The 23211-nt window shown below is 53.6% G+C and overlaps 9 protein-coding genes across 9 annotated transcripts; 4 read left to right on the top strand and 5 right to left on the bottom strand.

Annotated features, from left to right (window-relative positions):
* Positions 1-415: 415 nt before the first annotated feature.
* Positions 416-2163, bottom strand: PHACADRAFT_260656 (uncharacterized protein). Its single transcript, XM_007398619.1, has 8 exons — positions 1909-2163; positions 1851-1857; positions 1744-1800; positions 1477-1684; positions 1373-1426; positions 1296-1320; positions 925-1244; positions 416-871 (listed from the first exon to the last, which is right to left on the bottom strand). The coding sequence occupies exons 1-8, from the start codon at positions 2060-2062 to the stop codon at positions 623-625; spliced, it is 1074 nt and encodes a 357-aa protein (XP_007398681.1). The 5' UTR covers positions 2063-2163; the 3' UTR covers positions 416-622.
* A 4027-nt stretch (positions 2164-6190) lies between these two features.
* PHACADRAFT_260654 (uncharacterized protein) lies at positions 6191-8568 on the bottom strand. Its single transcript, XM_007398618.1, has 7 exons — positions 7770-8568; positions 7667-7720; positions 7281-7615; positions 6994-7220; positions 6848-6938; positions 6570-6784; positions 6191-6514 (listed from the first exon to the last, which is right to left on the bottom strand). Exons 1-7 carry the CDS (start codon positions 8119-8121, stop codon positions 6400-6402), a joined length of 1389 nt encoding a protein of 462 aa, XP_007398680.1. The 5' UTR covers positions 8122-8568; the 3' UTR covers positions 6191-6399.
* A 538-nt stretch (positions 8569-9106) lies between these two features.
* PHACADRAFT_260653 (uncharacterized protein) lies at positions 9107-10735 on the top strand. Its single transcript, XM_007398617.1, has 3 exons — positions 9107-9548; positions 9608-9621; positions 9673-10735. Exons 1-3 carry the CDS (start codon positions 9116-9118, stop codon positions 10429-10431), a joined length of 1206 nt encoding a protein of 401 aa, XP_007398679.1. The 5' UTR covers positions 9107-9115; the 3' UTR covers positions 10432-10735.
* Positions 10736-13689: 2954 nt separating this feature from the next.
* Positions 13690-14192, top strand: PHACADRAFT_260651 (uncharacterized protein). Its single transcript, XM_007398616.1, has one exon. The coding sequence runs from the start codon at positions 13758-13760 to the stop codon at positions 13914-13916; it is 159 nt and encodes a 52-aa protein (XP_007398678.1). The 5' UTR covers positions 13690-13757; the 3' UTR covers positions 13917-14192.
* A 15-nt stretch (positions 14193-14207) lies between these two features.
* On the top strand, positions 14208-17121 carry PHACADRAFT_211599 (uncharacterized protein). The gene is made up of 8 exons (XM_007398615.1): positions 14208-14728; positions 14786-15131; positions 15188-15438; positions 15489-15687; positions 15748-15910; positions 15961-16266; positions 16335-16453; positions 16509-17121. Exons 1-8 carry the CDS (start codon positions 14447-14449, stop codon positions 16601-16603), a joined length of 1761 nt encoding a protein of 586 aa, XP_007398677.1. The 5' UTR covers positions 14208-14446; the 3' UTR covers positions 16604-17121.
* Positions 17122-17301: 180 nt separating this feature from the next.
* Positions 17302-18265, bottom strand: PHACADRAFT_260650 (uncharacterized protein). Its single transcript, XM_007398614.1, has one exon. The coding sequence runs from the start codon at positions 18238-18240 to the stop codon at positions 17314-17316; it is 927 nt and encodes a 308-aa protein (XP_007398676.1). The 5' UTR covers positions 18241-18265; the 3' UTR covers positions 17302-17313.
* A 109-nt stretch (positions 18266-18374) lies between these two features.
* On the bottom strand, positions 18375-18900 carry PHACADRAFT_148905 (uncharacterized protein; the record flags this gene model as incomplete). Its single annotated transcript, XM_007398613.1, has 1 exon — positions 18375-18900. Exon 1 carries the CDS (start codon positions 18840-18842, stop codon positions 18375-18377), a length of 468 nt encoding a protein of 155 aa, XP_007398675.1. The 5' UTR covers positions 18843-18900.
* Positions 18901-19313: 413 nt separating this feature from the next.
* Positions 19314-21125, bottom strand: PHACADRAFT_211596 (uncharacterized protein). Its single transcript, XM_007398612.1, has 6 exons — positions 20867-21125; positions 20806-20818; positions 20602-20750; positions 20060-20549; positions 19905-20011; positions 19314-19848 (listed from the first exon to the last, which is right to left on the bottom strand). The coding sequence occupies exons 1-6, from the start codon at positions 21025-21027 to the stop codon at positions 19806-19808; spliced, it is 963 nt and encodes a 320-aa protein (XP_007398674.1). The 5' UTR covers positions 21028-21125; the 3' UTR covers positions 19314-19805.
* Positions 21126-21218: 93 nt separating this feature from the next.
* PHACADRAFT_126051 (uncharacterized protein) lies at positions 21219-22893 on the top strand. Its single transcript, XM_007398611.1, has 4 exons — positions 21219-21391; positions 21462-21678; positions 21727-22595; positions 22646-22893. The coding sequence occupies exons 1-4, from the start codon at positions 21283-21285 to the stop codon at positions 22756-22758; spliced, it is 1308 nt and encodes a 435-aa protein (XP_007398673.1). The 5' UTR covers positions 21219-21282; the 3' UTR covers positions 22759-22893.
* Positions 22894-23211: the final 318 nt, after the last annotated feature.

Below are 23211 nucleotides of genomic sequence, written 5' to 3'. Positions count from 1 at the left end.
GACCAGGCGAGTGGTACATCCTGCAGTGGTCCCAAGGGCCGCTTCGCGCGCATCCACCGTGGCACCGAAAACTGCGCTGATGCACGAAGAAGGAGCCATGACACGGGGCCCTCGGGGAGGCAGTTGTCGTCGGCGGCAATTTGTCGCAATTCACGCGAAGGCGCTGATGTTTCAATCGGCATTTGATCTGAATGCCGCATTGGTTATTATCTGGAAACCCCACTTCGATCCATCTGAAACCAGCAGTCGCCAGGAAAATGTCCAGATGTCATTTGCGCGTCTTGTGTTTGGACCGATATGCCCTGAGCACCTTGACGGTGTTGGTCAACACCTCAAAGACAGGTCCCAGCAACCCACAAAGCAAGCTAAGGCACGTCGTCTAATCCAAGACACCTCCAACACTTGGATGTTTTCCTGATTTATACGCTAGCGGGATCTCCCGTCCTATCTCCTTTGCGAAGGAGGATTGCCTCTACAACGTGACATGTGCATATGCCATACGCGTTCGTCGATATACGAGAATACAAGATCATGCCGAGAATAGGAATGTGTCAAGGTGAAAAACGAAAAGCCGGGGAGACATACAAAGACGGGTAGTACACTGGATGACTCTCTTGACTGTCTAATCGTCGATGGGGCCCGGCGCGGCCTGCAGCGTGTGGTCCAAGGACTTCATACTCTTGTTGTCGAGCCTGGTCATCGAGTGCTGCTCGGTATCATCCGACTGCGTCAAGCGTCCGACATGAACTTGCATCGGGTTAGAACCGAACGCCATTGGCTGCGAAGGTGCACTCGCGGTATAGGTCGCGGTGTTCCGGCCGTGAATGAGACCTAGCCCGACGCGAGCGATGATGACAAGGGGGGTGATGGACTGCAGGGGACATCAGAGGCCGTATCAGTCGTCTTTGCAGAATCCGAACGTACCGCAACCTGACTCAGACAGTATATGGCGCCCCCTGCGCCGCCGACCTGTCCGGTGACGTCCAAGCAGAAGGAGATGAGGGTGGCCCCGGCAAACATGCCCCCAGACTCGAGGATGGTGTAGACGGTGGCGCGGTATGTAAATCTGCCGGCAGCTGAACGACTCTTCCGGCCCGCCCACCAGAGTTTGCCGGCAATTGCAAGTGTGACGGTGGTATTCATGAAGATATCCAGAGACCAGCCAGCCAGACCCCAACGTTGAACCGATGTCGCAGCGCCACCACCAGCCTTCTGTATAATGCCGCCGGTGACGTAGGCGCAGGCTGCAAAAGCGTCAGCTTCCAGTGCCATTGCACAAGGGTGGATAAGCGTACAAACGTGGGCACACTCGACCACAAGCTGCAGTTATCAATGTCAGCCAATGTCTCCAAGTGTGGGACAATAGACGTACAGGTATAAGTACAACTCTCCAGTTATGTCCCCAGACGACATACAGCCTCCAGATCTATGGCAGCAAAGTAAGCACAGATGGACGATACAGGTCGCGCAACTTACGAGAAGGAGATCCTGAAGGAAGACCACGGTGGTGTAAAGTATCAAGTGTGCACTGTCAAGCGAATCTGCAAGAAGCCAGTACTCGTCCCATGCCACAGGATTTCCGACCAAGGCAGGATTCGACAGAGAACGGTATAGCTGGGTAAACGCCACAATTTCATCACTGGTGGACACAAGCCACAGCAGACAGGACCAGCCTATGAGGTACCTAGCATTTCGTAGTCCGTCAGCGGAAGCCAGACAGATGGTATACTTGACCCTGCCTACCAATTACGCTCCTTGCGGCGGAATAGGACATGGAGAGCGCCTCCAAATATGAGGCAGCTACGGTATGAGATGAAAATCAGCAGCAAATCCCAGTATAAAAGTCTTACTTCATCCCTTGAAATGCATTGGTCAAATTCCACTTGCTGATAAGAGACACCGACTCACCATATAGAATAGCAGATGACCAGATCGCCGCCATCGAAGAAAGGCCGAGGGGCGGGAGTGTCGGAGCTGGAGACGCAGCAGCATCGAGGAAGGAAATGTTGGCTATGGTGGGCATGATGCGTACTGGCCGGGCGTACTGTGGAGCGTCGCCCATTCACGACTTATAAGCCATATTCAACGTGTGGAGATACTAGTTCCGATCCTCGCAAAATGCCGGCATTTGTCGTGTGCCGCGAACGATGAGCTATCGCCCAAAGGCCCTCGTTGACAGCTGGCGTGAGACGGGCTTCAACTATCCGTGGCAGCAATTCTTATCTGGCTGGATGAACAGACGATCGGAAAGATGCTTTCACGGATGCGGTCCTGCGTACTTCAATGGTCTTCACATCTGCTGAGTAGGGCGATGCAAATCGCCGCGGTATCACTGAATTGAGGGTCAATCAAGGGACTGTGCTCGTGCCTTACCGCGGCGCAGACGTACAGAAGCTACGTCGTGAGAGTCTACGTTCCGTGCAGCGAAAGCGCGCCCAAATTGAGTAATCAGCGATGTATCATGTCACTGAAGGCAAGAGGTGCACGTTCACTCACAATATTTGGGCCCGAGAGTGTGACTTACGGCGCCGCGGGCTTCAAGCTTTCAAGCTCAAGGGCCGATACCGTCTCATTGAGACTAGACCGGTTTCGACCCCCGCTGCGGACGAGTCCGGGCGACTGCCACGGTGCGCCCAGCCGGTCACGGAAAAATTTTGAACCGGACACTTTCCGATCATTGATCCGTAAATAAGCGCTTTGCGCCACGAGGCTGCATGTGCTCGTTGTTCTCCCTGCACCCACGGCTCTGACATAAGCCTTGAAACATCCGAACGTTCCGATGAGCGAAGCCATTGAGTTATCACTGATCAGTTCGAAAAGGGTATTGGGCTAAAGTCACGTGACGATCAAAGCACCGCGTGCGTGTGTTTGGTTTCCTCTCACGCTTTGGCCGGCTGGTCACCAGGGAAGGGCTGCGCGATGTACCGCAGGTACAGCGACTAAAGAAACGATAGACCGCTTGTGCACGAATTTCTCTTTTGGATCTCACACTTGGAGCCTCCACCTGCTCCGCCGCCACAATAGATTTTGAAGATTCGGCGCCTTAGATGCCATCCGAGTCCAACATGCTATCCGGACAGCTGACAGCATATCTCGGCCTAATTTGTCATATGGTAGATTTTGAGAAATGTGTCAGCGAGAAGCAGTGGCCCATAGGAGAGAAAGGCATAAGATGGTGGGATGGCGAGGTGCGCGATGGAGGCGGGTGCGTCGCGATGCACCAGTGAGCGGGGTTGGCGAACTGTCACTCGATTAGGCAAATGCCTGCGCGGGAAGACTCAAAATCTCGATTAGTTGTCTGTCCGGCTCCACATTAGCTCCGAAAGTAAACAAATCTCCAAATGACATTTTCGTGCAGAATCGGTCTATCGTCTCTTTAGTTACTGTACAGAGTGGCGCCCTATTAGAAACCCTGTAGTAATGGATGATTCAACTCCGCTGTAATGCGATCAATACGCCGTGAAGACTGCTTGTATTTCTTAATCTAACTCAGTAGTCATCAGGTTTCATGTATCATGCATCACGTCGGGACAACTACGCGGGGGCAGGTGCTGGGAGTAGTGAGCCAGGACATCTGCCCACCCAAGCTGTACTATGATGGTACCCTGCTTTATAAAATTTGGGAAAATTTGCATCCTGTAGCTTACCACACTCATGCTTCGCGGGCGGTTTTGCATGAGTCGATGTGTACACACCTTAGCTATATATTCGTATTTTTATAATGTTTTATTGAGGTCTTGCAAGAGCAGCGGATCCTTTCCGGTGCACAAAGTAGGCCCTGCACCACTTTTTATAAATTTCGTCACAAGTGTCACACCAGATGCCGTCGAGCCGTGTCTCTGCCGAGAAGCTGAGCTGTCTCTCCAGAGTCAACCTCAGTTGTTTGAGATCAGGCGGAGCGACAATTTCATCACGCCTTGCTCGTTCATTGTAACGCTCCACTAATGTTCCTTCCCTGTACATGTACATAGCACCTTGTAAACCAAATATGATGACCAGCCATGTCTGGTGTAAGTACAAAAGTCTATGGATGCAGTCGCCAGAATATTTGGTGAGCGAGATCTGGTTGGATCTAGCCATCAGTAGCATTTTTCGGCCAGTTTTGGACCACTTCCGAGCATCCACAAAAACATCATATCGTCCCTTGCTGCACACCCGCCATGATATGGGTGTCATATTATAGTATGAATACAAGTCTACCATGAAAAATATTCACAGCACCTCCGGGGGCATATTGCAGCAGCAAGATCGATTTTATAAAGCAAGGAGCCTTTATAAACCAGGGGGCCATCATAGTACTAAGTAGATGTGCGTGTGGTACACCTGATATGAGCTGTCGTGCACATTTGAACAAGCTTCCGGCCATGGGAAACTGCGTGGAAGATGAGAAGCTGGAGTTCAACCGTGCCTTTGTGGCAGTTGACCTGCTCCGAGCAGACGGTGTTAGCCTAGCCCGCGCCTCAATTGTTGGGTGGCGAGGATAGACGTTCTGCACGAAAATCTCAAATGGAGATTTGTTTACTTTCGGAGCTAATGTGGAACCGGACAGACAACTAATCGAGATTTTGAGTCTTCCCGCGCAGGCATTTGCCTAATCGAGTGACAGTTCGCCAACCCCGCTCACTGGTGCATCGCGACGCACCCGCCTCCATCGCGCACCTCGCCATCCCACCATCTTATGCCTTTCTCTCCTATGGGCCACTGCTTCTCGCTGACACATTTCTCAAAATCTACCATATGACAAATTAGGCCGAGATATGCTGCCAGCTGTCCGGATAGCATGTTGGACTCGGATGGCATCTAAGGCGCCGAATCTTCAAAATCTATTGTGGCGGCGGAGCAGGTGGAGGCTCCAAGTGTGAGATCCAAAAGAGAAATTCGTGCTCAAGCGGTCTATCGTTTCTTTAGTCGCTGTAACATGTACGCAAGTATTGACGCGGGGCATTCATCTGTTCTGCAATACATCTCTTTTACATGTAATGCGCCCTGGGCTTCGCGAAATCGGATAGGGCAGGCGTCAGCCTACTGCACACAAGTTGAACAGCGGTATGCATGCTCATTAATCATTTGACGCTCCGTGAGGATGCACTTGCTCCGACTATCTCTGGATGCGGCGCCGCGTTGTACTTCAAGCTTCAAGCTTCACCGGTCACCGGCCGAGCCCGCATTGGGCAGTAGCTCCTGCGAACCTTCGGTGCGGATGCAGTTGTAGGCCTGTAGTAAGGATTATGGCATCAGAAAAGATTAATGGCGTCACCATGCAGCCGTACCTATCGAAGACAGTCTTGAGGGGGTGCAATAAGTTTGTTGAAAAGTTTCTCCGCAGGAGGTACACTTGCGGGAGCACCGACTGCCATGTTGCTCTTCACTGGGTTCAAGATAGGGTAGAACAACATTATATGCACACACGGGGGAAAACGCTGACTTTCTAGACTGGGCAGTCTCCGCCGAGCACAATTGTGCGTCGTCGCCTGCCGTAGGTACCGCCCGTGAACCTTGTCATGGCTTGCGGCACGGCTGCATTCCCTCAGAGAATGTGATTTGGTAAGTGCGTGTCATCGCTCCTTGGAGCATATGGATACACATCCTACGGCCCGGGCAAGCAGAGCTCGGCTCTTCTCGATGCCAGTGAAAGCTCTGGGTGTGCTGCACCCATTCTCGTGTGCAAGAGCCGCTCTTCCGACGGCAAAATTTTTGGCACGGACGTAATGTTTGCAACGATGCCGGGCCACCTCAAGCCCGAGATGACAGCCTCGAGACAGTTCCATGGCGGATTCGAACCGATGCGAATCTCAACTTGCGCTTCATTTGGGTAAATGCGGACACAGTGCGGCGTCGGGCACCCTGGGAAAAGATTGCGGCACGCGAATGAATACTATGGTCCCCAAGCCTGTGATTGGATTCATCATGCGTGATCGGATTGGGGTCGGCTTGTCTTCAGAGGGCTGGGAAGGCTGTGGAGGACCCGCCCCGGCTACGGACAGAACCTCGGGGCATTATGAGATCGGACGCCGCTCATCGCGTGAGAGAAACGTTGTAGAGGTTGCGCTATCTCACGCTGTGGCGTTTGGTTGAGAATCCGTATTACCCAAGGCGCACCACTGTACCCCGAAACCAATGTTGTCAATGCTGGAATATGCCGTGCTCTCGTAAGGAAGAGAAATATAGTATGATGGAAAGAAGAGCCTTCGGGTGGGGAAACCTCTAAGATATACGAAAATAAGTTACGCTCAGCAGAATTTTGACTTTGACCTCAGGCTACATCTAGACCCCGGTATACCGCAACACAGCGTGGCACTGTGATTCCTCTCGGGGACACGATCATCATGCACTCGAGCTATGGACGATACAGCATGCACAGGAGAGTATCACTGTCGCACTCATGCCAGAGGACAGAGTTCATCGGAAAATAGGACATGTGCCCTCTTTGGCCTGCAATTTGTGCTCCGTTAACGGAAGCGAAGCACTGCAGACCGCTACTTCACGAAGAGAACGCTTGTCTACCTTGCCGTTGCTACACGTCCATGATGAGACACTCGCATGGTCTCTTAGCCTTAAGAAGCACGCACCTCGTCATTGGGAACATTTCTAGGGAAATATACCGCGATGGAACTGAGTAGTACGGTAGGCGGCGCTCGATGAATGTCTTGAGCTCGTCGATGGGCACCGAAGACGGGCTGATGATCCCCCAAAGGTCCGTACCAATGAGCAGAGACACTGCCCTGGTGACACTGGGGTGTGCCTCCATGACGGCTGCCACGCCGTCGAGTTCGACGCGGAAACCCTGCACAGGGCGGTCTGTGTGAGCGAGCCATTCGCGTTTTTATCTTAGCCTGTGGGAGCACACCTTGACTTTCACCTGATCGTCCAGCCGACCGAAATGCTCCAGCTCGCCGTGTTCGTTCCAGCGGCCGAGGTCTCCCGTGTTGAACATCATCCTGTAGCGCACCCAGTAAGGTCACAGAGCTAGAGAGACAAGGATAAATTACGTGCCCGTTGTTGCAGAATGGGTCAGGACGGTATCGATCGCGCGATAGCTCCAGCTTGTTCACGTAGCCTGACGTCACGCAGGCGCCCGCCGCCCACATCGTGCCGATGCAGCCTATCGGCAACGGCTGCAGGTTCTCGTCGAGGATGTACACTCGGTTGTTGGGGGTCGGGGCCCCGATGGACAGGGGCGTGAGGTGTTGGTGGCGATGCATCGTGTTCACGATCGTAGTCTGCACCGCACCAACAAACATGAGCCGTGTTTTCGCCAAAGAAAGCATCGCCACACGCACCTCCGTGGGTCCACAGCAGTTGTAGAACGCCTTCCCGACGGACCACTCGTCCGCGAGCGCCTGCGAACACGGCTCGCCCGCGGTCGCGACGACGCGGATCGCAGGGTAGTCCGCGGCGCGGTAGCACTGGAGGATCGTCGGCGTCGCGACGACGACGTGCACAGACTGGAGCGTGCGCTCCCATTCGAGCTTGCTCGAGCCCCGCAGGACGAGCGTCCCGCCGTTGAGCAGGCAGCCGAGGACTTCCCAGACACACATGTCGAAGGCCACGCTGAGCAGCTGCGAGACCTTGGTCCCGGGGCAGATACCGAGACTTCCGGGTTCGTGGCAGAGCACTGCGATACGGGTGATGAGCAGACGCTATGAAGAACGGTGGGTATGCATACAGTTGGTTACGTTCCTGTGAGACACGCTCACGCCCTTGGGCATGCCAGTTGTGCCTGGAGTATGGTTCGGTCATAGATATGCAGACAGGGAACGGCAGCGTACCTGATGTGTAAATTACGTAGGCCTCATCGAGATATGAACTCTGCTCTTGGACTGGGAGTTGCATTGTGCCGTTGTCATTAGAGGGTGCGAAGTCTTCCAAGCACAGTACTTGCAGGTCGTGGGGAGCACGGTGCGTAAATACCGAGGTGCAGACAATAAAAGCCGCGCCGGAGTCTTTCAGCACGTAGCTGAACGTCTGCTCGGTGACCACGCCGCCGTCCAGAGGAATGTATGACGCGCCCGATTTGAGGATACCAAAGATCCCGACAAGCATGCCCAGGGAGCGTTGGACGAGGAGACAGACTCTAGAACCCCTTTCCACGCCCTTCTTGCGCAGCTCGCGCGCGAGCATATCGGAGGCTTCGTCGAGCTGCCGGTAAGTTAGCGTGGCACCAAGGTGACTGGCGGCGACGGAGTCTGGGAGTGCATGTGCGCGCCGCGAGAATACCTCCTGGATGGTCAAGGGCTCTAATTCTGCGTACGGTCCGACGCCGTAGAGTGCAAACCGGCACTGGTCTTGGATTGATAGGGACGACGCGCCCAAGCGAGCCAGTATCTGTGCCGTAGCGGAGCCAGGAATACACTGAGAAGTGGACGCGGTGTTCAACAGCATGGACGACGTGGCGTGGGCGGATCGGTACTTGCTGAGCGTGCGGGCACAGTATCCAGTGCGAGGACAATCGACTGCCTCTAGGTGCCGCTTCCACGACAAGATATGCACAGGGATGTGATGATCGACTTCCGCGACAGAAGGTGGCTAATTAAAGCGGGCTATAGAACTTGAACATAGAGTCGCCGAGCAGCACTCGCATCATGCGTCATGTCCCATTGCACGGCGAAGCAGATGAGACCGGAGCATCGCTACTGGATACTGTGTGAATGACATTTGGTGATCGCAAATAAAATCCACGGTCACCTGCTGTGTATGTACCCGCTGAACTCCGCGCATGCTGTGCGAACGAGGAAGGCTGATCCAGATGGCGACGAAGGAGATGGTGCCGGAGACGACGGAGGGGTCGAAGCGATACACCACGGTGCTAGTCGGGACGGCAAGATTTTGGACGGGGTGTTCCCACGGCCAAACAAAGCAAGGTTTAGTGCAAATAACTGGTTTGCTGTGCGCCCAACCAACTGGGCCCATCGACATCTGCAGAAGCAGAAGACGACAGCATGCGGCCACGGCCTTCCGCGGGATGTCCCGCCCAGCTGGGGCTCGATCTTGCCGGAATTCCTGTTCTCGTCACCGCAGCATCGTGGAATGTGCCGTCGGCACGCCCCATGCGTGGCGGTTCGCTTTATACTCTGCGGCCAGGCCCCCTCACGCTGCTCTCCCCAGAGTGCCCGACATGTTTGCCTTCAGGAACCAGCCCTTCAAGACTCTGTACCTCCTCATCTTCATACCAGTCACCCTCTTCGTTCGTCTGCCATACTGGGTGCTCATCTCCGCTATTCCCGCCTTCAGGCCACATAAAACATGGTCCTTGAAGCGCACCATCAGTCTCTACGTCATCATCGTCGCCAACAACTTACCCTTCCAGATCGGGTTTAGGGCTCCCCCGGGTGACCCAGCAAAGGACAGTGTCAGCCCCGAGACCACTGGTTTCGCGTGGGTCGATGCAGTACCTGAGCAGCTCGTCACTGGTGAACTCGCCGAGCTCGCTCGTCAGAACCAGGTGAAGCCCGCAAGGATTTTCGGATACTGGTATGGAGTCCGCGACGAACATGGAAAACCCGGCCAGCATGCAGCCAAGGGGGAGCGCGTTTTGTACTACATCCACGGTATGCAACGTTCTTCATACACCTAGCCAGCGCGCTGACGCGCCCTTCACTAACTGCAGGTGGAGGCTACGTCGTGAGTTCTCAGCTTCGCTTATGGAGTACAATTTGACTCACCGTTTGCCAGAAAGGCTCGTCTCACCCTTCTAGCATGTGGACGAACATACCGAAAGGATTCGTCGAGAAATGCGCCAACATCGCAAAGCGATCCTTTGCGGTCGAGTCTCGTCTGTCTTCTTCCGCCCCCTTCAAGCCTGAGAACCCGTTCCCCGCGTCAGTTATCGATGCATTATCAGGCTACCGATACCTCGTCGAGGTCCTTGGTTTCGAAACGCAGAACATCATCGTCTCCGGCGACTCCTCCGGCGGACACGTTGCGAGCAACCTCGTGCGCTACCTCATCAACGCCAGTCTCTCTGGTCTCGCGGCGCCCGGCGCGCTTTTCCTGCTCTCGCCGACCATGGACTGGGCCAACACACACCTCGGTACGGCAGCGTCCACGATGGAACAAAATCACGCGACGGACTTCGTGCGCGAGGTGCTGCTCAACGGGTACAGCGCGACGAGCATGCGGGGCAGCCTCGACGCAAGCGAACTCGAGACGAACCCGTGGCTGTCGCCCGCCTCGCTGAAGCTGGAACAGACAGAGGGTCTGTTCGCGAATTACCCGCCGACCGCGATCGTGGCTGGGAGCCTCGAGCAGACCGTCGACGCCATGCGCACGTTCCGCGACCGCCTCGAGAGCGACAGCGGGCGAGACAAGGTCGTCTACTTCGAGTACCCCAACGTGTTCCACGATTGGCTAATGGTGACGTCGCTCGAGCCTGAGCGGAGCCAGGCGTATAGTGACCTGGGCAAGTGGTTGAATGGGGTATATGGCGTTTAGAGTGGGTGATGTACGGTGTGCAGGGTGGGAGGTCTTGACGGGTTTGGCTGGGTACATTTTCATTTTTCTCTTCCGCAATTCCTACGTTATAAACCCACCATACTCCCTACAATCGCTTCCCCGTGTTTATGTTCTCTTACGAGATTTTCCCATCCTTTTGCTTGGGCTCGCATTCGTACGGTTGCCGACTGCGCCTTCGAGCTTCGCATGTGCATTACAGGCGCGGCCATTTATTGGTGTAAGGAGCAGAATCCGTGTCGGGCCTGCAAAATATGAGCGAACAACCATAGTGTGTGTAGCGTCGAGGATCTATTACATGCAAACGACGTTGCCGCATGACTGGGATAGACGCCCAAGCGCTTGCACTGGCTCCTTGCCGAATTGATCCAGCTGATCCGATCACGCCCCTACAAAGTCATCCTCGTCGCCATTGTATGAAGGTCGAAGGTGGACAAAAATAAATATCTTGTCTTCGCAGTGCTGGATCTCGTTTTTGCAGCGGTCGACGACTTATATTTATTGTAATATACCTAATTGATTCCCATGTTAGTGAATCTATGTGCATCCGTGCTTGCTGTTGTGCATGATCTTGCAAGTAAGTTCACATTTGTTCGCTTTCTGTACACCTACACCTACACAACTTGGAGTTATGAGAGTCTTGACTTCGCTAGGTATGACATTTACGCGCACAATCATGCACCTTTGCGCATCAGCTCCCATCACAGACTTTCCGTATTTAGGTATGATAATCGCTTAGACAGGAAAATCTATGATAAGCGCCGAACGGAAACAAAGGCCATGCGAGAACGAGGTTCGATGCGGACGAAATGCTGCTTGAGTGTACTTTTGTGCACTTATTTGCAGTATTGTGCACAACTGTGAGTGTCAATGGACGTAGATTCACTACTATGGGAATAAATTAGGTGTTTTACATTGAAATGAGCTGCAGATCACTGCGAAAACGCGATCTGGCTCTGTAAACACAAGATATTTATTTCTGTCCACCTTCGACCTTCGCAGCATTGCGTGGAACTGAAGCTCAACGCTCTTTTTAACTTGTGCTGCAAGCATAACAAAGAAAATAAACACGGTATATGAAGTTTCAACGCTGCAGTTCTCACGTATTTCGAGGCAGTACATGCGCGACGCAGCGGGCATTCAATATCCAATATTCAGCTCTCTAGGACACTGTTGCGATAGAGTTCAATTTAAGGGTAAAGCCTGTGGATGTCGCTCGATCAACAAATACAGTATCTCACTACTCTCACACCACGTCTTCTCAGGAGTCAGGCTTTCGGAAGATTCCGTACGCGATTCGGACTTTCTTTACGAAGCGCGAGGTTGTAGCCGACAAAACAAAGGATGAGGACCATGCATAAGACTCGGAGACTATTGAGTGCACGGAGGAACTTCCCGGTGACAAGTGCCAACACACAACCTCCTCTCCGCACTGACCCGAACAAGAGAGCAAGCACGCCACAAACCCAAATGCACATCGATAGCCCCTTCGCACCCTGTCAGCAGAGTGGCTCGGTCACCGGCGATCTGTGGGTATGAACGAAAACGCAGATCCCTCAATGGTTATACGTCGGCTTCGCGTAACGCCGGACATGAGGCATCTCTGTTCACTTCTCGGCGAACTGATGCTCCGGTATTCGTCAGAAGCCAAAGCCTACGAAGGAAGACTGTTCACATCGTGAGAGATGATATGCAAATGCTGTATATCAGAACAGATATCCCAGCGATGTTCAATGACATATCTTTCGGAAGCTGTTCAGAGTGCTTCTGTCCGTTCGGTGCAGTGCCTACGACCGGCCCTTCTGTTCAGGCACTTGAGCTTGCTGGATGTGCTGTGGAATTATGGGGACTTCCGGGACCGTCAGAGAAGCTATAATTGTCACTCGAACGGAGGCCCCTCTGTGATCATTTATGGCCTGTTTTGAACTATAAATGAACGCCACCATGTTCCCGCGTAATCGCTCTTCACGCCACAAGGACTAATAATATCGGTGTTTCAATCTCCAGAAAAACTGTAAGCGCGTGATTTGAAGAGATCTGCGGCAATTATGTCGGCATTGCGCCCGTCTAGCTGCTCCCTTGCTCAGAGTTGTCCCTGCAAAGAAGACTATATTTCCGCCACGGAGCACCATGTGATATGAACTGCCAGAAGCAGAAGCGAAGCAGAGAGAAGCCGGCCCTAGCAGCACTGCAGGGGACGCAGCGCGCGGAAAGCGAGACTGTGGAGCTTCGCGCGAGGCACGCTGCAACTGGCGGAAACGTCCGGCCAAGAGCACGTCAATAGGAATCACCAGAACACACCAAATCCGCGTCCGCTCAGCATCTCGACTCCCGTGGAACCGTCGGCACTCGAGCTTCGCAAAAGCAAGCACCCACGATGCATGTCGGACGGTCTATAGTTACTAGTCACCTGATGAGCAACATTCGGAGCAAATCCCAAACTATCTTTCTGTGAAATTACCGCCTCATCGGGCCCTCCGAATCGGCCATCCTATCCTAGTGCGTATAGCCTGGATCCGCGAGGCCGTGCGCCTTCTATCTCGATTTCCACATGTTGTGGCTCGACACATGCCAGTCAAATCAGCAGACAGGCACAGCGATAGCGTATATAGGTGTGGATGTGGTCTGGTGGTGCAAAAGTGGCTTGCTGCTCCCACCACCGTGGGCTATCTCCGTCTGTTTTTCCGCCGGTTGACGGAAGGCGCAGTGTCTTCGGGTTTGGACATGCAGACGGGACATGATTTATTGACACGTCAACATACACTTCCGCCATCTTCCGTGCTCTGCGACAGCCGTTGATTCGATTTAATATATTTCCTTATTGCTCAGTACTCAGTACTCAGTCCCAAGACGTCTCATAAACGCAGGGACGATAGAGTTCAGTCATGCTTTATTAGTTGACGGTCTCTGGTACCAGGGGTCTGTGTGCCCAGGCTGGACTTTGCGGGAGTACCGCTGGTTTGCGACAGTGTCAAGATCTCCGCCGGCCTTGGCTTGTACAAGCAACTGCGACAAAAACGATCTGTGACGTACAATGGCCTGATCGGCGTGTGAGAAAACGCACAGCCTGTAGCCTGTATTCTTCGTCAACAATGTTACGTAAACTACAGGACGTGAAGAGTGGTGATTGTGGCAGGACCGACCACGGGCGATGCACTAGCACAACATCTTGTGCAATGTTGTCTATTTTGTATGTTATTCGAGTAGTCGTGATGGCAGCACCTTATTCATGTGTTCAGAAACCAGGTTGTCTATTTTCGGAGACTATCTCGCATGTGCTGTGTTAATCCTATGCATGAAGTGTAACCATGAGGACGGTGGCCCTGCGGGCACAGCAGAGACTCCCAAAAGGCTTCGCAATCGGGCTCCTCGAAGACGTCATGATTTCGTACGTAATAGTTCCTGTCATCCGCACTTTCCCTAAGCTGCTCTGCACCAGAGTGATGTTGCATTCACGAACAGTCTAGACGTGCTGTGGCAGGTGTATCCGGCGTAAACCTGATTGCGTCGGTGAAGAGCATATCGCCGCGCATACAACTTGATAAGCGATAAACTATGAGGGAGGCGTACAGTGAAAAAATAGGAATGTAGGCTCTGGAGGTGGTCAACGGCTACCCCAAGTTCAGGTTAATGGGGGAACGGAAAGTATTTTCTTCGGCGGCTCGGAGTTTTTTGGCGCCTATGTCACGTGCACTATTTCAACATCTTATTAGCCAGAAATAGCGAATAATACAGACGGGCTCTTCGCAGCACTCGGTCCTTCAATTTCTCATCTTTATGTTCACGTTGTCTTCCAGGTTCGCGACGGCGACACGTATAGTGTCCTGACTTTTTGTGCTGCCGTCTGTTCAAATGCGACGTCGGGCATCTTGCGTTTGCTTTTCGCCGGTGCAGTCTTCCAGTGTGAGAAAAGTGCGCACCATGGGGTTCCCTTGATGCTCGACGGCTTTAATCTTTGCTGTTGCTGTTTACTGCCTCATTCCGTCCGGCGTGGACTATGGCGTCGTTCACGTCCCCTTATTCTCCCATTGTCGTTCCGCCCCAGTCATACTATAGCTTTCTGCGCAAAAACGACATCTTTCCTTCACATTCACGCGCCTTCGTCGACGGTGTCTCTGGTGAACACGTTACTCGCGACACCGCCTGGGCTCAGAGCCTATCGCTGGCTCATGGCTTGAGGGCTGCTGACAGTGCAGGCCTTCTGCCGTTGCACAAGGGTTCAACAGTGCTGATCGTGAGCCCCAACTCCACTTTGTACCCTGTCGTCATGATGGCTCTGGTGAGTACTCGCGGCTACAACGTTCGTGTCGCCCATGCAAGTGCTCATCGTCGGTAGTCTGCAGCTGGAATTTGCGGGGCACATGCGAGCCCCATGTACGTTGTACACGAACTGGCCCATGCGTTCACCATCAGCAATTCGTCACACATCCTTGTTCATCCTGCCGCGCTGCCGGTTGCGGTGGCCGCTATGACGAGCATGGGATTCTCGCGTGCAGACATTGAGAAGAGAATCCTCCTGCTGGCCAGACGGCAGGACCTGTCTGCCTTCACCATTCCACAAGGGGCTTGGGTCACTTTGGACGACCTGCTGGCCGCGCTTCCGGACACGTCCAGCTCAAGTATTCCAGAAGATTTCAACGGCAGCGATGCGCACCAGACCGCAGTTATTTTTTTCAGCTCCGGTGCGTCAGATCGCCGCTTGTACAATTCGTTGAAACGGGACAAACCTTTTAAATAGGAACCACCGGTCGGAGTAAGGCTGTAGCCTTAACTCACTACAATGTCACTGGGATGTTAACCCAAATTGACAAGGCGTGGCCACACTACCAACCCGAACATGACGTCGTCCTTGGCGTAGTCCCCTTCTTCCACGTACTCGGCGGCGTCATTGTCCTACTTTTCTCCTTCCTCAAGGGAATCCCCGTCGTGTCCCTGCCTCGCTACGACCCGACACTGTTTCTCGCAACCATCGACAAGTTCCAGGTGACGGTCAGTGTGCCTTCTCTGCCAGGTTGAGGACCATATTGACGTGGTAGCAGACCGGTCTCATGGTGCCGCCCATCGTCAACTTTCTCGCCAAGCACCCGCTCGTCGACGATTTCCGTCTGGCGTCGCTGCGGTACGTTATCGTCGGCGCGGCGCCGATCTCGCCTGCGACGATCGAGCTGTGTACGGAGCGCTTTGCGCGGCGTGGCGTCGCGCTGAAGGTCAGCCAGGCGTACGGGATGAGCGAGACCAGTATGTCCCCCGTAGTGCCGATTCGCGATACCTGCGCTAACGGTGCTCGATTGCGACCAGGCGGGTGTGTTTCCCTCGTTCCTTTGGAGCACCTCAAGGACGGCCATGGGTCGGTAGGCCTCATGATGTCGAACCTTGAGGGGCGGATAGTGGACAAGAGCGGGAGGGACGTGGCAGTCGGTACTCCGGGCGAGCTGTGGCTCAGAGGTCCGAATATCATGAAGTGCGTGCTTTGGTTCTTGCTGGTCATGACTTGTGCTGAAGACTTGTCAGGGGCTATGTGAACAATCCGGAAGCCACGGCCGAGACACTGACGCAGGATGGATGGTTGAAGACGGGAGACGTTGCTGTGCGGGATAGCCATGGATTCTTGGCTATTGTGGATCGGTGGAAGGAGTTGATCAAGTACAAAGGCTTCCAAGGCAAGTGTGCCCCTTTTATCATTGGAATCCCAAATGCTAAAAGCGAAATATCAGTGCCCCCCGCAGAGCTTGAGAGTGCATTGACAGCTCATCCGCTCATTGCGGATGCTGGAGTCATTGGGGTTTACTCCGAGGCTGAAAGCACGGAGCTCCCAAGGTGAGATGCCATGGAAAGTTATGCTATACCCCCTCACGGCTTCTTCATTTCTCTATCCGTATATTTAGAGCATTCATTGTGCCAAAAGACGTGGCACTCATGCATGGCCCTGACGTGGAGAAGTTCAAGAACAACGTTCACGAGTGGCTTGCAAAGCGCATTGCGCCCTACAAGCTCTTGCGAGGAGGTCAATAGTTTTCCTGAATATCTCATTGTTTTTTTTTCTAAACAGGACACTTCAGGTATCGAGCTGGTAGAAGCAATTCCACGTAACCCTTCTGGGAAAATTCTCCGGAAGGACTTGCGCGGATTATCGAAGGGAGGGGCGAAGCTTTAACTAGCTGCCTACCATCACAGCCTGTAGGTGCACTCAGGGCGGGCCGGGTGGCATAGTATGGACGAATGATTTGCATGTATATGGTGGATTCCATCAGATTTCTATACATCCCCTGCTTCACGATACTAATACTTATGGCTCAGGCCTGATTTCCCGTCATATTTCGGTTCTTCAGTATTTTCAATGGGAATTGCACTCTCCGTGGGCAGGTAAGCACCTGTCGAATATATGTTGCTGGGCATGTCGTAATACACAACTGTCTGCCTTACAAGTAGCGAGAAATGTGCAGAAATTGCTGAGTGCTTTGAAGAAGAAATAAAGGAAGTTCGTCAATAATGCGAGATTTATTACATAGCGCCCAGCTGGTCACGGTGGCGCATTACCGGACTTTGACTCAGCCTGGGGGGGGGGGGGGGGGGGGAGTTTATCCGGGTGACGGACCTAGCCTATGTAGACAGTATTTGGAGGTCCTATGTCTTTCCAAAAAACGTCAGATAGGTCTGAACGGACCTGACAGGGCCCCCAACATCAGCTGGTCGTGATAGCATGCGTAAGAATCGCGCAATTGAGTCAGGATTGATGTGGCTTTAATAACAAACTATCCTTTGTACAGCTCTAGTCCAACATCAACTTCGTTCGTTCGTAAGTCAAGTCATACTCTGTCAAAACAAAGTTAGAGAAGTAAAATAGTATAAAAGGGACAACACACATCAGATGGTCATGGCTTGAACGTTGTCGGGGCACTGAGGCGCGAGCAAACAACCGACGTAGGCTTCTATTCCAATCGGCCGATAAATCCACATCTCGCCCTCCTGGAACATGTTGAGGTCGTAGTGCATACGCGAAGGCGGGCTACCGACGCTCTGCTCAATGACCTCGAGCGTTCCGAGCTCGGAGGGCAGGACAACGGCACCGTCACGCACAGACTTACTCGGCACGGCATCCTTGACGATAACGGCTGTATGGTCGGGATCCCCCAGCATCGCATGGCCGCCGTTGGGCATGCCGACACGCGCGGAGCGCCACTCGACGATGTCGCCACGGCGGACGCGGTCGTCGCCGCCGCGCCAGCGGCCGTCCAGACGTGCGCCATTCTGCGCGGCCATGCCGCAGAAGATGAGGTGGCCGTGCGTCCGCGAGAGGCTCGGCACGGGCTTCGGCACATAATCGAACTGGTCAAAGTACTTGAGCGCCTCGTTCGCGAGGTCCCAGCACTCGCCGCGCGCGCAGTACTGCCCCGTGCCGTCGAAGCCTTCTGCGAACGCCGCGATCGTCTCGCCGTACATCTCGTGTGCCTCGAGCAGCGCAGCCTTGTCCTTCGCATCCGGGCGCGGCAGGTACTTGGCCGAGCGCTCGACCATGCTCATGTCGTTCGGATCTGCGCCAGGATTAGCGGCGTCAAATTGGACGGAGTACCAGCATATGCTGAGGTCAGCAAAGAGGATACCGCCAAAGATGTTCTTCAAGTGGCCGCGAGTCTCCCAGGATGTTGAATATGTAGGAGGACGATGGTCTTTCAGCAGCGGGGGGAGTTCGGGGGTGATGTACCAAGATGAGTCCCAGTAGGTAGAGGTAGAGAAGTAGAGGGCAAGATCGAGGGCAGAGGAGCCATGTGTGGTAGGGGGAGGATATGACATTTCAAGCGTGCCTAACAATGTGCATAGCACCGCCTTTTAGTGCAATACACTTAGCGCCGAAAGACTTGGCTACTCACCTTGGCCGGGAAGGGTGGCCTGTGGTGGCCTGGACCACGTGGGAATGGTAGGCTGCGTCAAAGGTAAGTAAGGGGCGAGGCGATGATTAACCACGTACTCACAGGCGTTGGCGGAGTTCCAGGAGTATTGGTGATCCGTTTAGTTGGCTCGCTCTTTCTAGGTTGAATATCGATCTCAAGCTTCCTGCCAAAGAACTCGTCGAGCCAATCAAAGAAAATGCGCTTGTCCTCCCTAGAGAGGTTCTTCCAGTCAACCTTCTTTCTCCCATCCTGCGTAGCATTGCTATCAGCACGTTTATATAACGAAGGGCGCTCGTTTAAGGCCGGAGATGGTGTGCGATTGGGCCGAGTACCCCCGCGGACAAGAGGTGGGCTGCGTTGAGGAGGCGCAGGCATGGCGGTGTCTCTGCTGTTATTACGTGAGTGACTGGCAGCTGGTGGAGGAGGTGGGGGTCTCTTCTGGTTGGCATCCCAGTTGTAATTCTTGCTAGGCGCGCTAGAATACCTGTCGCGAGTATCGTGCATCTTATTGACAGATGCATCCTTGGCCTTCGCCGCCCGTTCGCGCAACTCTGTTGGTCGCGTCAAAAGAGTCAGGCGTCGTTGTATGTCGGCCCTCACCTGCGAAAGAGAGCATGGCGAGGAGCTACGCTGGAACTACGCTGGTGAGGATGGAGGTACTGGCCCAAGTTACATATATCCTGGAGATTCCCGTGCAGGCGATGATCCCGATGTACCACGAATGGAAGGCGGACACTTGGGATCCTAACAGGCGCAAATAAGTAGAAAAGGCTATCCGTTCCCTGGCGGCTATCTTATCAGATTGTTTCTTCCGCACCATGATCGCGACCTCTGAGCTCGAGTCTGCCGTTCGCTCGGCCATTCCAGTCCAGCACCTCGAGATTATAGATCAGTCGAGTGGCTGCGGAGAGAACTACGCCATCCTTGTTGTGAGCGAGGTAGGCATCCACAGGCTTGTGTACCAGAGGTGGGAGAACGCTGACCGTCATCTTGCCTGCAGGCGTTTGAGGGCAAGACAACCTTGGCGAGGCACAGATACAGTAACTGGCTAGATCGCTTTGTCTCAGTTGAAGTGCCTGCTAATTGGTTATTTAGTCAACGAGTTACTCAAAGATCAAATTGCCCGCATGCACGCCTTCAGCCAGGTGTGGGCTAACGTATTCCGCTTAATAACCAGCGCTGACTGGTCGAGCAGAAGTCCCTCACCCCCAAGCAATACCAAGATTACCTTGCGAAAAATGCGGCAAACTGATAAGCTTGAAGTATCAGCGTGCCAGTGCGCCGGGTGGGATCGTAGCGTGGGTAGAGCGGGGACAGGTTCCTCGGGCAGTGGTTCGGGTACACACTAAACACGCGGTATCCTGCTTGGTATCCAGAATCGATGTAGCCCGAAGTTCGTCACAGAAAGATACACTACAGTACTTTTCGGCGTCCTCGCATAGCGCTCGTAAGTGTAAGAGAATGAGCTCATGCAAAATGAATTCCGGCGTCGTGGAATGCCGACAACAGTCTAAAGTGGGAGAGTGGTCAGACCGACTTGGCGGGATAAGAAGTAACAATACACACTTCAGCAACTCGTCAACACCCATCTTCGCAGCACGCTGTTCCGTAAAGCCTGACTCGTCGAGAACTCCTTCCACCTTTTTCTTAATGTCGAAGTCATCTTCAATCGTCTGACGCAAATTCAGCCTCGACTTTGAAAAAGTATACGAAGGCCGTACCACATTATTCGTTGAAGCCCATGTTCGCCAGTTGCTCTCTAGCATCTCTATCACGCCCTTCGCCATGAAATTTGCGTGTATGATTTTATTCCGTCGGCTGAAGATGATGCGGCCAAGACCGTCAAACTCTTCGAATGCAACTGGTGGAGGTGGGTCAAGCGGCACGAGCCGAATAACACTGCTCTCGACTTTTGGCGGGGGACGGAAGTTGTTCTTGCCGACGTGCATGACGAGGTCGACCTTCGAATACAGCTGCACGTTTGCAGATAGACGGGACCATGGTTCGGTACCCGGTCTCGCGACTAGTCGCATAGCAAATTCGCGCTGAAACATGAGAATGGCGATGCGGAAGAGAGGACGATGCGACAGGAGGCGGAAGATCAAGGGAGACGAGATTTGGTACGGGGTATTAGATATGCAGACGTCGAAGTATGGCAAGGTTGCTTTCACGAAATCACCAATCATAATCTCGAGCTTCTTCTGTTCAGGCCTGGCGCAGTAAGTGATAAGCTGTGTAGCATGGCGGAAGGTCATTTGCTCACTTTCCCTGCACACGCTTTGTCAACTCGGCCGCCATGCGAGGATCCATCTCCACTGCCGTCACATGCTTCGCCTTCTCCAATATCCGCACTGTCAGGTTTCCAGTACCTGGACCAACTTCGAGAACTTTGTCCGTTGGGCGCAAGTTCGCCTGCGCGGGCAAAATTAATGTCCATTTACGCATTCTCGAGCATCATGGAGCACACCTTTTCGACGATACTGATGGATCAATGAGCGAAGAGTTCAGACGGGGGCAGATCGACATACGTGTCGGCGGTTTGAGGGTTTTTCAAGATGTGCTGACCGAACCGTTCGGTGTTGAAAATGGGATTCCGTGCAGTAGAGGACTCTCCGGAATCATTAGACTGCTTCGGCTTGCTTGAGGGTTGGTGAGCCCGGCTGAACCGATCTGTGGTTGCTCGCGGCATGCTGAGAGATATACTGAGAAATTTCAAGCGTCGAGAGAGCTATAGGCCGCGGCCAATCGAACGAAGCCAAGATACTTCAGACGCAGCCCTGACCCCGTGGGAAAAAGAGAATGCTCAAAGTATTTTCGGATCAATTTTCAAGGTTTAATCTCCGACTGGCATTCCCCGAGATTAGATTACTCTTGTCTTTCGCCGGGAGCTGTGGTTTGTCCTGTTCTCGCTGGCGAGTGCGTTAACGACAACGACGGAGGCAATATGAGCGGTCACGGAGAGCACAACACTGAAGCCTTCAGGCAGTGGTTGCATGAACGCAGAGGTTACATCCATCCAGACGTCTACTTAAAGCCTGGTATGTGCCTGCACTGTCTGACCGTCGTCCTGGGCGGCGCAATGACACTAATAACTAATTCTTAGCGTCTCAACTAATAATTTAGTTTCTTTTGGCCTGAATGTTGTTGCAATGAGCAACATTCCCGCGGATGTTCAGATCGTGTCTTGCCCGTTTAGCCTCGCAATAACGCCGGAGGTCGCACGAAGGGCTCTTGCGGTAGTCTTCAGGGTCGACAGATCTTCTCCAACGCTCGCGGGCTGGTCGGAGAGGCAGCTGGTATGCTCGTATATTGTTATGCATCATATTCTGGATGGTCAGAGGTGCGTCCTGGACTGCCTGCTTGCCCAAGCCCCCCTCATTTTTTCTAGTGCACCATGCGAGCTGGCGCATAGACCATACATAAACATTCTACCATCAACAGACAAGCTCAGAACATCGCTACACTTTACACGTGAAGAACTCGAATTCTTTCGAGGCACGAACCTGTATGGCGCCACCTTTGACCGTCGAAAAGCCTGGGAGGAAGAATGGGAAATGTGCCGCTCGCGCATCGCTATCTCCAACTCGTATCTCGCCCATCGATTCACCTGGGAACACTATTTGACTGCATCGACCTACCTATCCTCGCGCGCGTTCCCCTCCACACTCCTGTCCGATAACCCGACCCTGGTGTCTACCCCAGGGTCATATCCCGTCCTTCTTCCCGGAGTCGACTCGCTCAATCATGCTCGCGCGCAGCCAGTGTCATGGGTAGTGAGCAATCCGCAGCCGTCAGCTCCGTTATCAGACTCGGAGCCGAGCATCTCCCTGGCGCTCCATACGCTTACTCCAGCAGGCGCCGAGCTCCTCAATAACTACGGGCCAAAACCAAACGCCGAGCTTATTCTCGGCTACGGCTTCACGCTCCCGAACAACCCCGATGACACGATTGTACTCAAAATTGGCGGCGTGAAGTACGTGAACCCGACATGGGAAGTCGGGCGCGACGCGCGGGGCGCCGGACCCGTCTGGGATGCCGTCAAGGACGCCGTGCTCGCGCAGAACCGGCACGACGTCGACGAAGAAGAGCGTGCAACGTACTCTGCCGAGGATGAGCTCTGGGCGACCGAGGTCCTTGTCGAGATGGCGGAGGACCTCCTTGGACGTCTGCCGCCAAACTCGTCTGTGGCGATCAGCGACGACGAACAGTCTGCGATACGTCCCGAGGTAGCGCAGATGCTGGACCATTATATCGAAGGTGCGTGCGTGCTCGTCAGACAAGCCGACTGATACCAATTCTTCCCGCAGGCCAGCGTGATATCCTGCACTCGCTCATGGAGTTTGCGAAGGCGAAGGAGCAAGCCATCATAGAACGCGCGCGGGAAGAGGGTATCGAAATTGTTGAGGAACTGGTGACATAGATATGTTGCGTACTCCTTATGGACACCATGTGCTTCTTGTTGCTTGGCTTACTCGTATTTCAATCATCACCTAGCGATACCCTTTGCCTTACGTTCTCTCACACTATTCGATCCTGCTCATGGCATTTTCCGTACACTACTTGACGGCTTGTTATGGTCTTGCAAAATCCGCAAGATTTACGCCGACCGGAAGCCGCTATAGCACGAGCTGTCGGGATATGTCCTCGCGATTTAGAACCCGCCTTGCATAACCGCTGGTACAACATCCGGGATGTGTACGTTAGCAAGACGACTACATAGCCGGGAGCCAACCTTATGCTGTGCTGCGCCCACATTGTCCCTAGCACCCCTGACATAAGCATTGTGGCTCTCAGACATGTTCCTTATCCGTCCTGGTCCGTGGGGCTGACAACCTTCTCCGGGAGCACGAAACTGCGACCATTTGCAATGTCA

The sequence above is a fragment of the Phanerochaete carnosa genome (assembly GCF_000300595.1).
Source record: "Phanerochaete carnosa HHB-10118-sp unplaced genomic scaffold PHACAscaffold_8, whole genome shotgun sequence".
Lineage (NCBI taxonomy): Eukaryota > Fungi > Basidiomycota > Agaricomycetes > Polyporales > Phanerochaetaceae > Phanerochaete > Phanerochaete carnosa.
Note: the sequence above shows the minus strand (reverse complement) of the source record. Positions and strands in the feature narration are given on the sequence as shown.

Bases quoted from the DNA above. Each gene is read 5' to 3' on its own strand.
- PHACADRAFT_260656 (XM_007398619.1), bottom strand. From the start codon at position 2,062: ATGGGCGACGCTCCACAGTACGCCCGGCCAGTACGCATCATGCCCACC. The intron at 1,427-1,476 runs GTAAGTTGCGCG...TTGCTGCCATAG, and splicing joins TCCTTCAGGATCTCCTTCTC to ATCTGGAGGCTGTATGTCGT. The intron at 872-924 runs GTACGTTCGGAT...TGTCCCCTGCAG, and splicing joins ACTGTCTGAGTCAGGTTGCG to TCCATCACCCCCCTTGTCAT.
- PHACADRAFT_260651 (XM_007398616.1), top strand. From the start codon at position 13,758: ATGAGGACGGTGGCCCTGCGGGCACAGCAGAGACTCCCAAAAGGCTTC.
- PHACADRAFT_211596 (XM_007398612.1), bottom strand. From the start codon at position 21,027: ATGCCGCGAGCAACCACAGATCGGTTCAGCCGGGCTCACCAACCCTCA. The intron at 20,012-20,059 runs GTACGGCCTTCG...AATTTGCGTCAG, and splicing joins GGGCTTCAACGAATAATGTG to ACGATTGAAGATGACTTCGA. The intron at 19,849-19,904 runs GTGTGTATTGTT...CTCCCACTTTAG, and splicing joins GGTGTTGACGAGTTGCTGAA to ACTGTTGTCGGCATTCCACG.
- PHACADRAFT_260650 (XM_007398614.1), bottom strand. From the start codon at position 18,240: ATGTCATATCCTCCCCCTACCACACATGGCTCCTCTGCCCTCGATCTT.
- PHACADRAFT_211599 (XM_007398615.1), top strand. From the start codon at position 14,447: ATGGCGTCGTTCACGTCCCCTTATTCTCCCATTGTCGTTCCGCCCCAG. The intron at 15,688-15,747 runs GTATGTCCCCCG...GATTGCGACCAG, and splicing joins GTACGGGATGAGCGAGACCA to GCGGGTGTGTTTCCCTCGTT. The intron at 16,454-16,508 runs GTCAATAGTTTT...AGGACACTTCAG, and splicing joins CTACAAGCTCTTGCGAGGAG to GTATCGAGCTGGTAGAAGCA.
- PHACADRAFT_126051 (XM_007398611.1), top strand. From the start codon at position 21,283: ATGAGCGGTCACGGAGAGCACAACACTGAAGCCTTCAGGCAGTGGTTG. The intron at 21,392-21,461 runs GTCTGACCGTCG...CTAATAATTTAG, and splicing joins GCCTGGTATGTGCCTGCACT to TTTCTTTTGGCCTGAATGTT. The intron at 22,596-22,645 runs GTGCGTGCGTGC...TTCTTCCCGCAG, and splicing joins GCTGGACCATTATATCGAAG to GCCAGCGTGATATCCTGCAC.
- PHACADRAFT_260654 (XM_007398618.1), bottom strand. From the start codon at position 8,121: ATGCTCGCGCGCGAGCTGCGCAAGAAGGGCGTGGAAAGGGGTTCTAGA. The intron at 7,721-7,769 runs GTACGCTGCCGT...ACCATACTCCAG, and splicing joins CTACGTAATTTACACATCAG to GCACAACTGGCATGCCCAAG. The intron at 6,785-6,847 runs GTGTGCTCCCAC...CGCCCTGTGCAG, and splicing joins ACGATCAGGTGAAAGTCAAG to GGTTTCCGCGTCGAACTCGA.
- PHACADRAFT_260653 (XM_007398617.1), top strand. From the start codon at position 9,116: ATGTTTGCCTTCAGGAACCAGCCCTTCAAGACTCTGTACCTCCTCATC.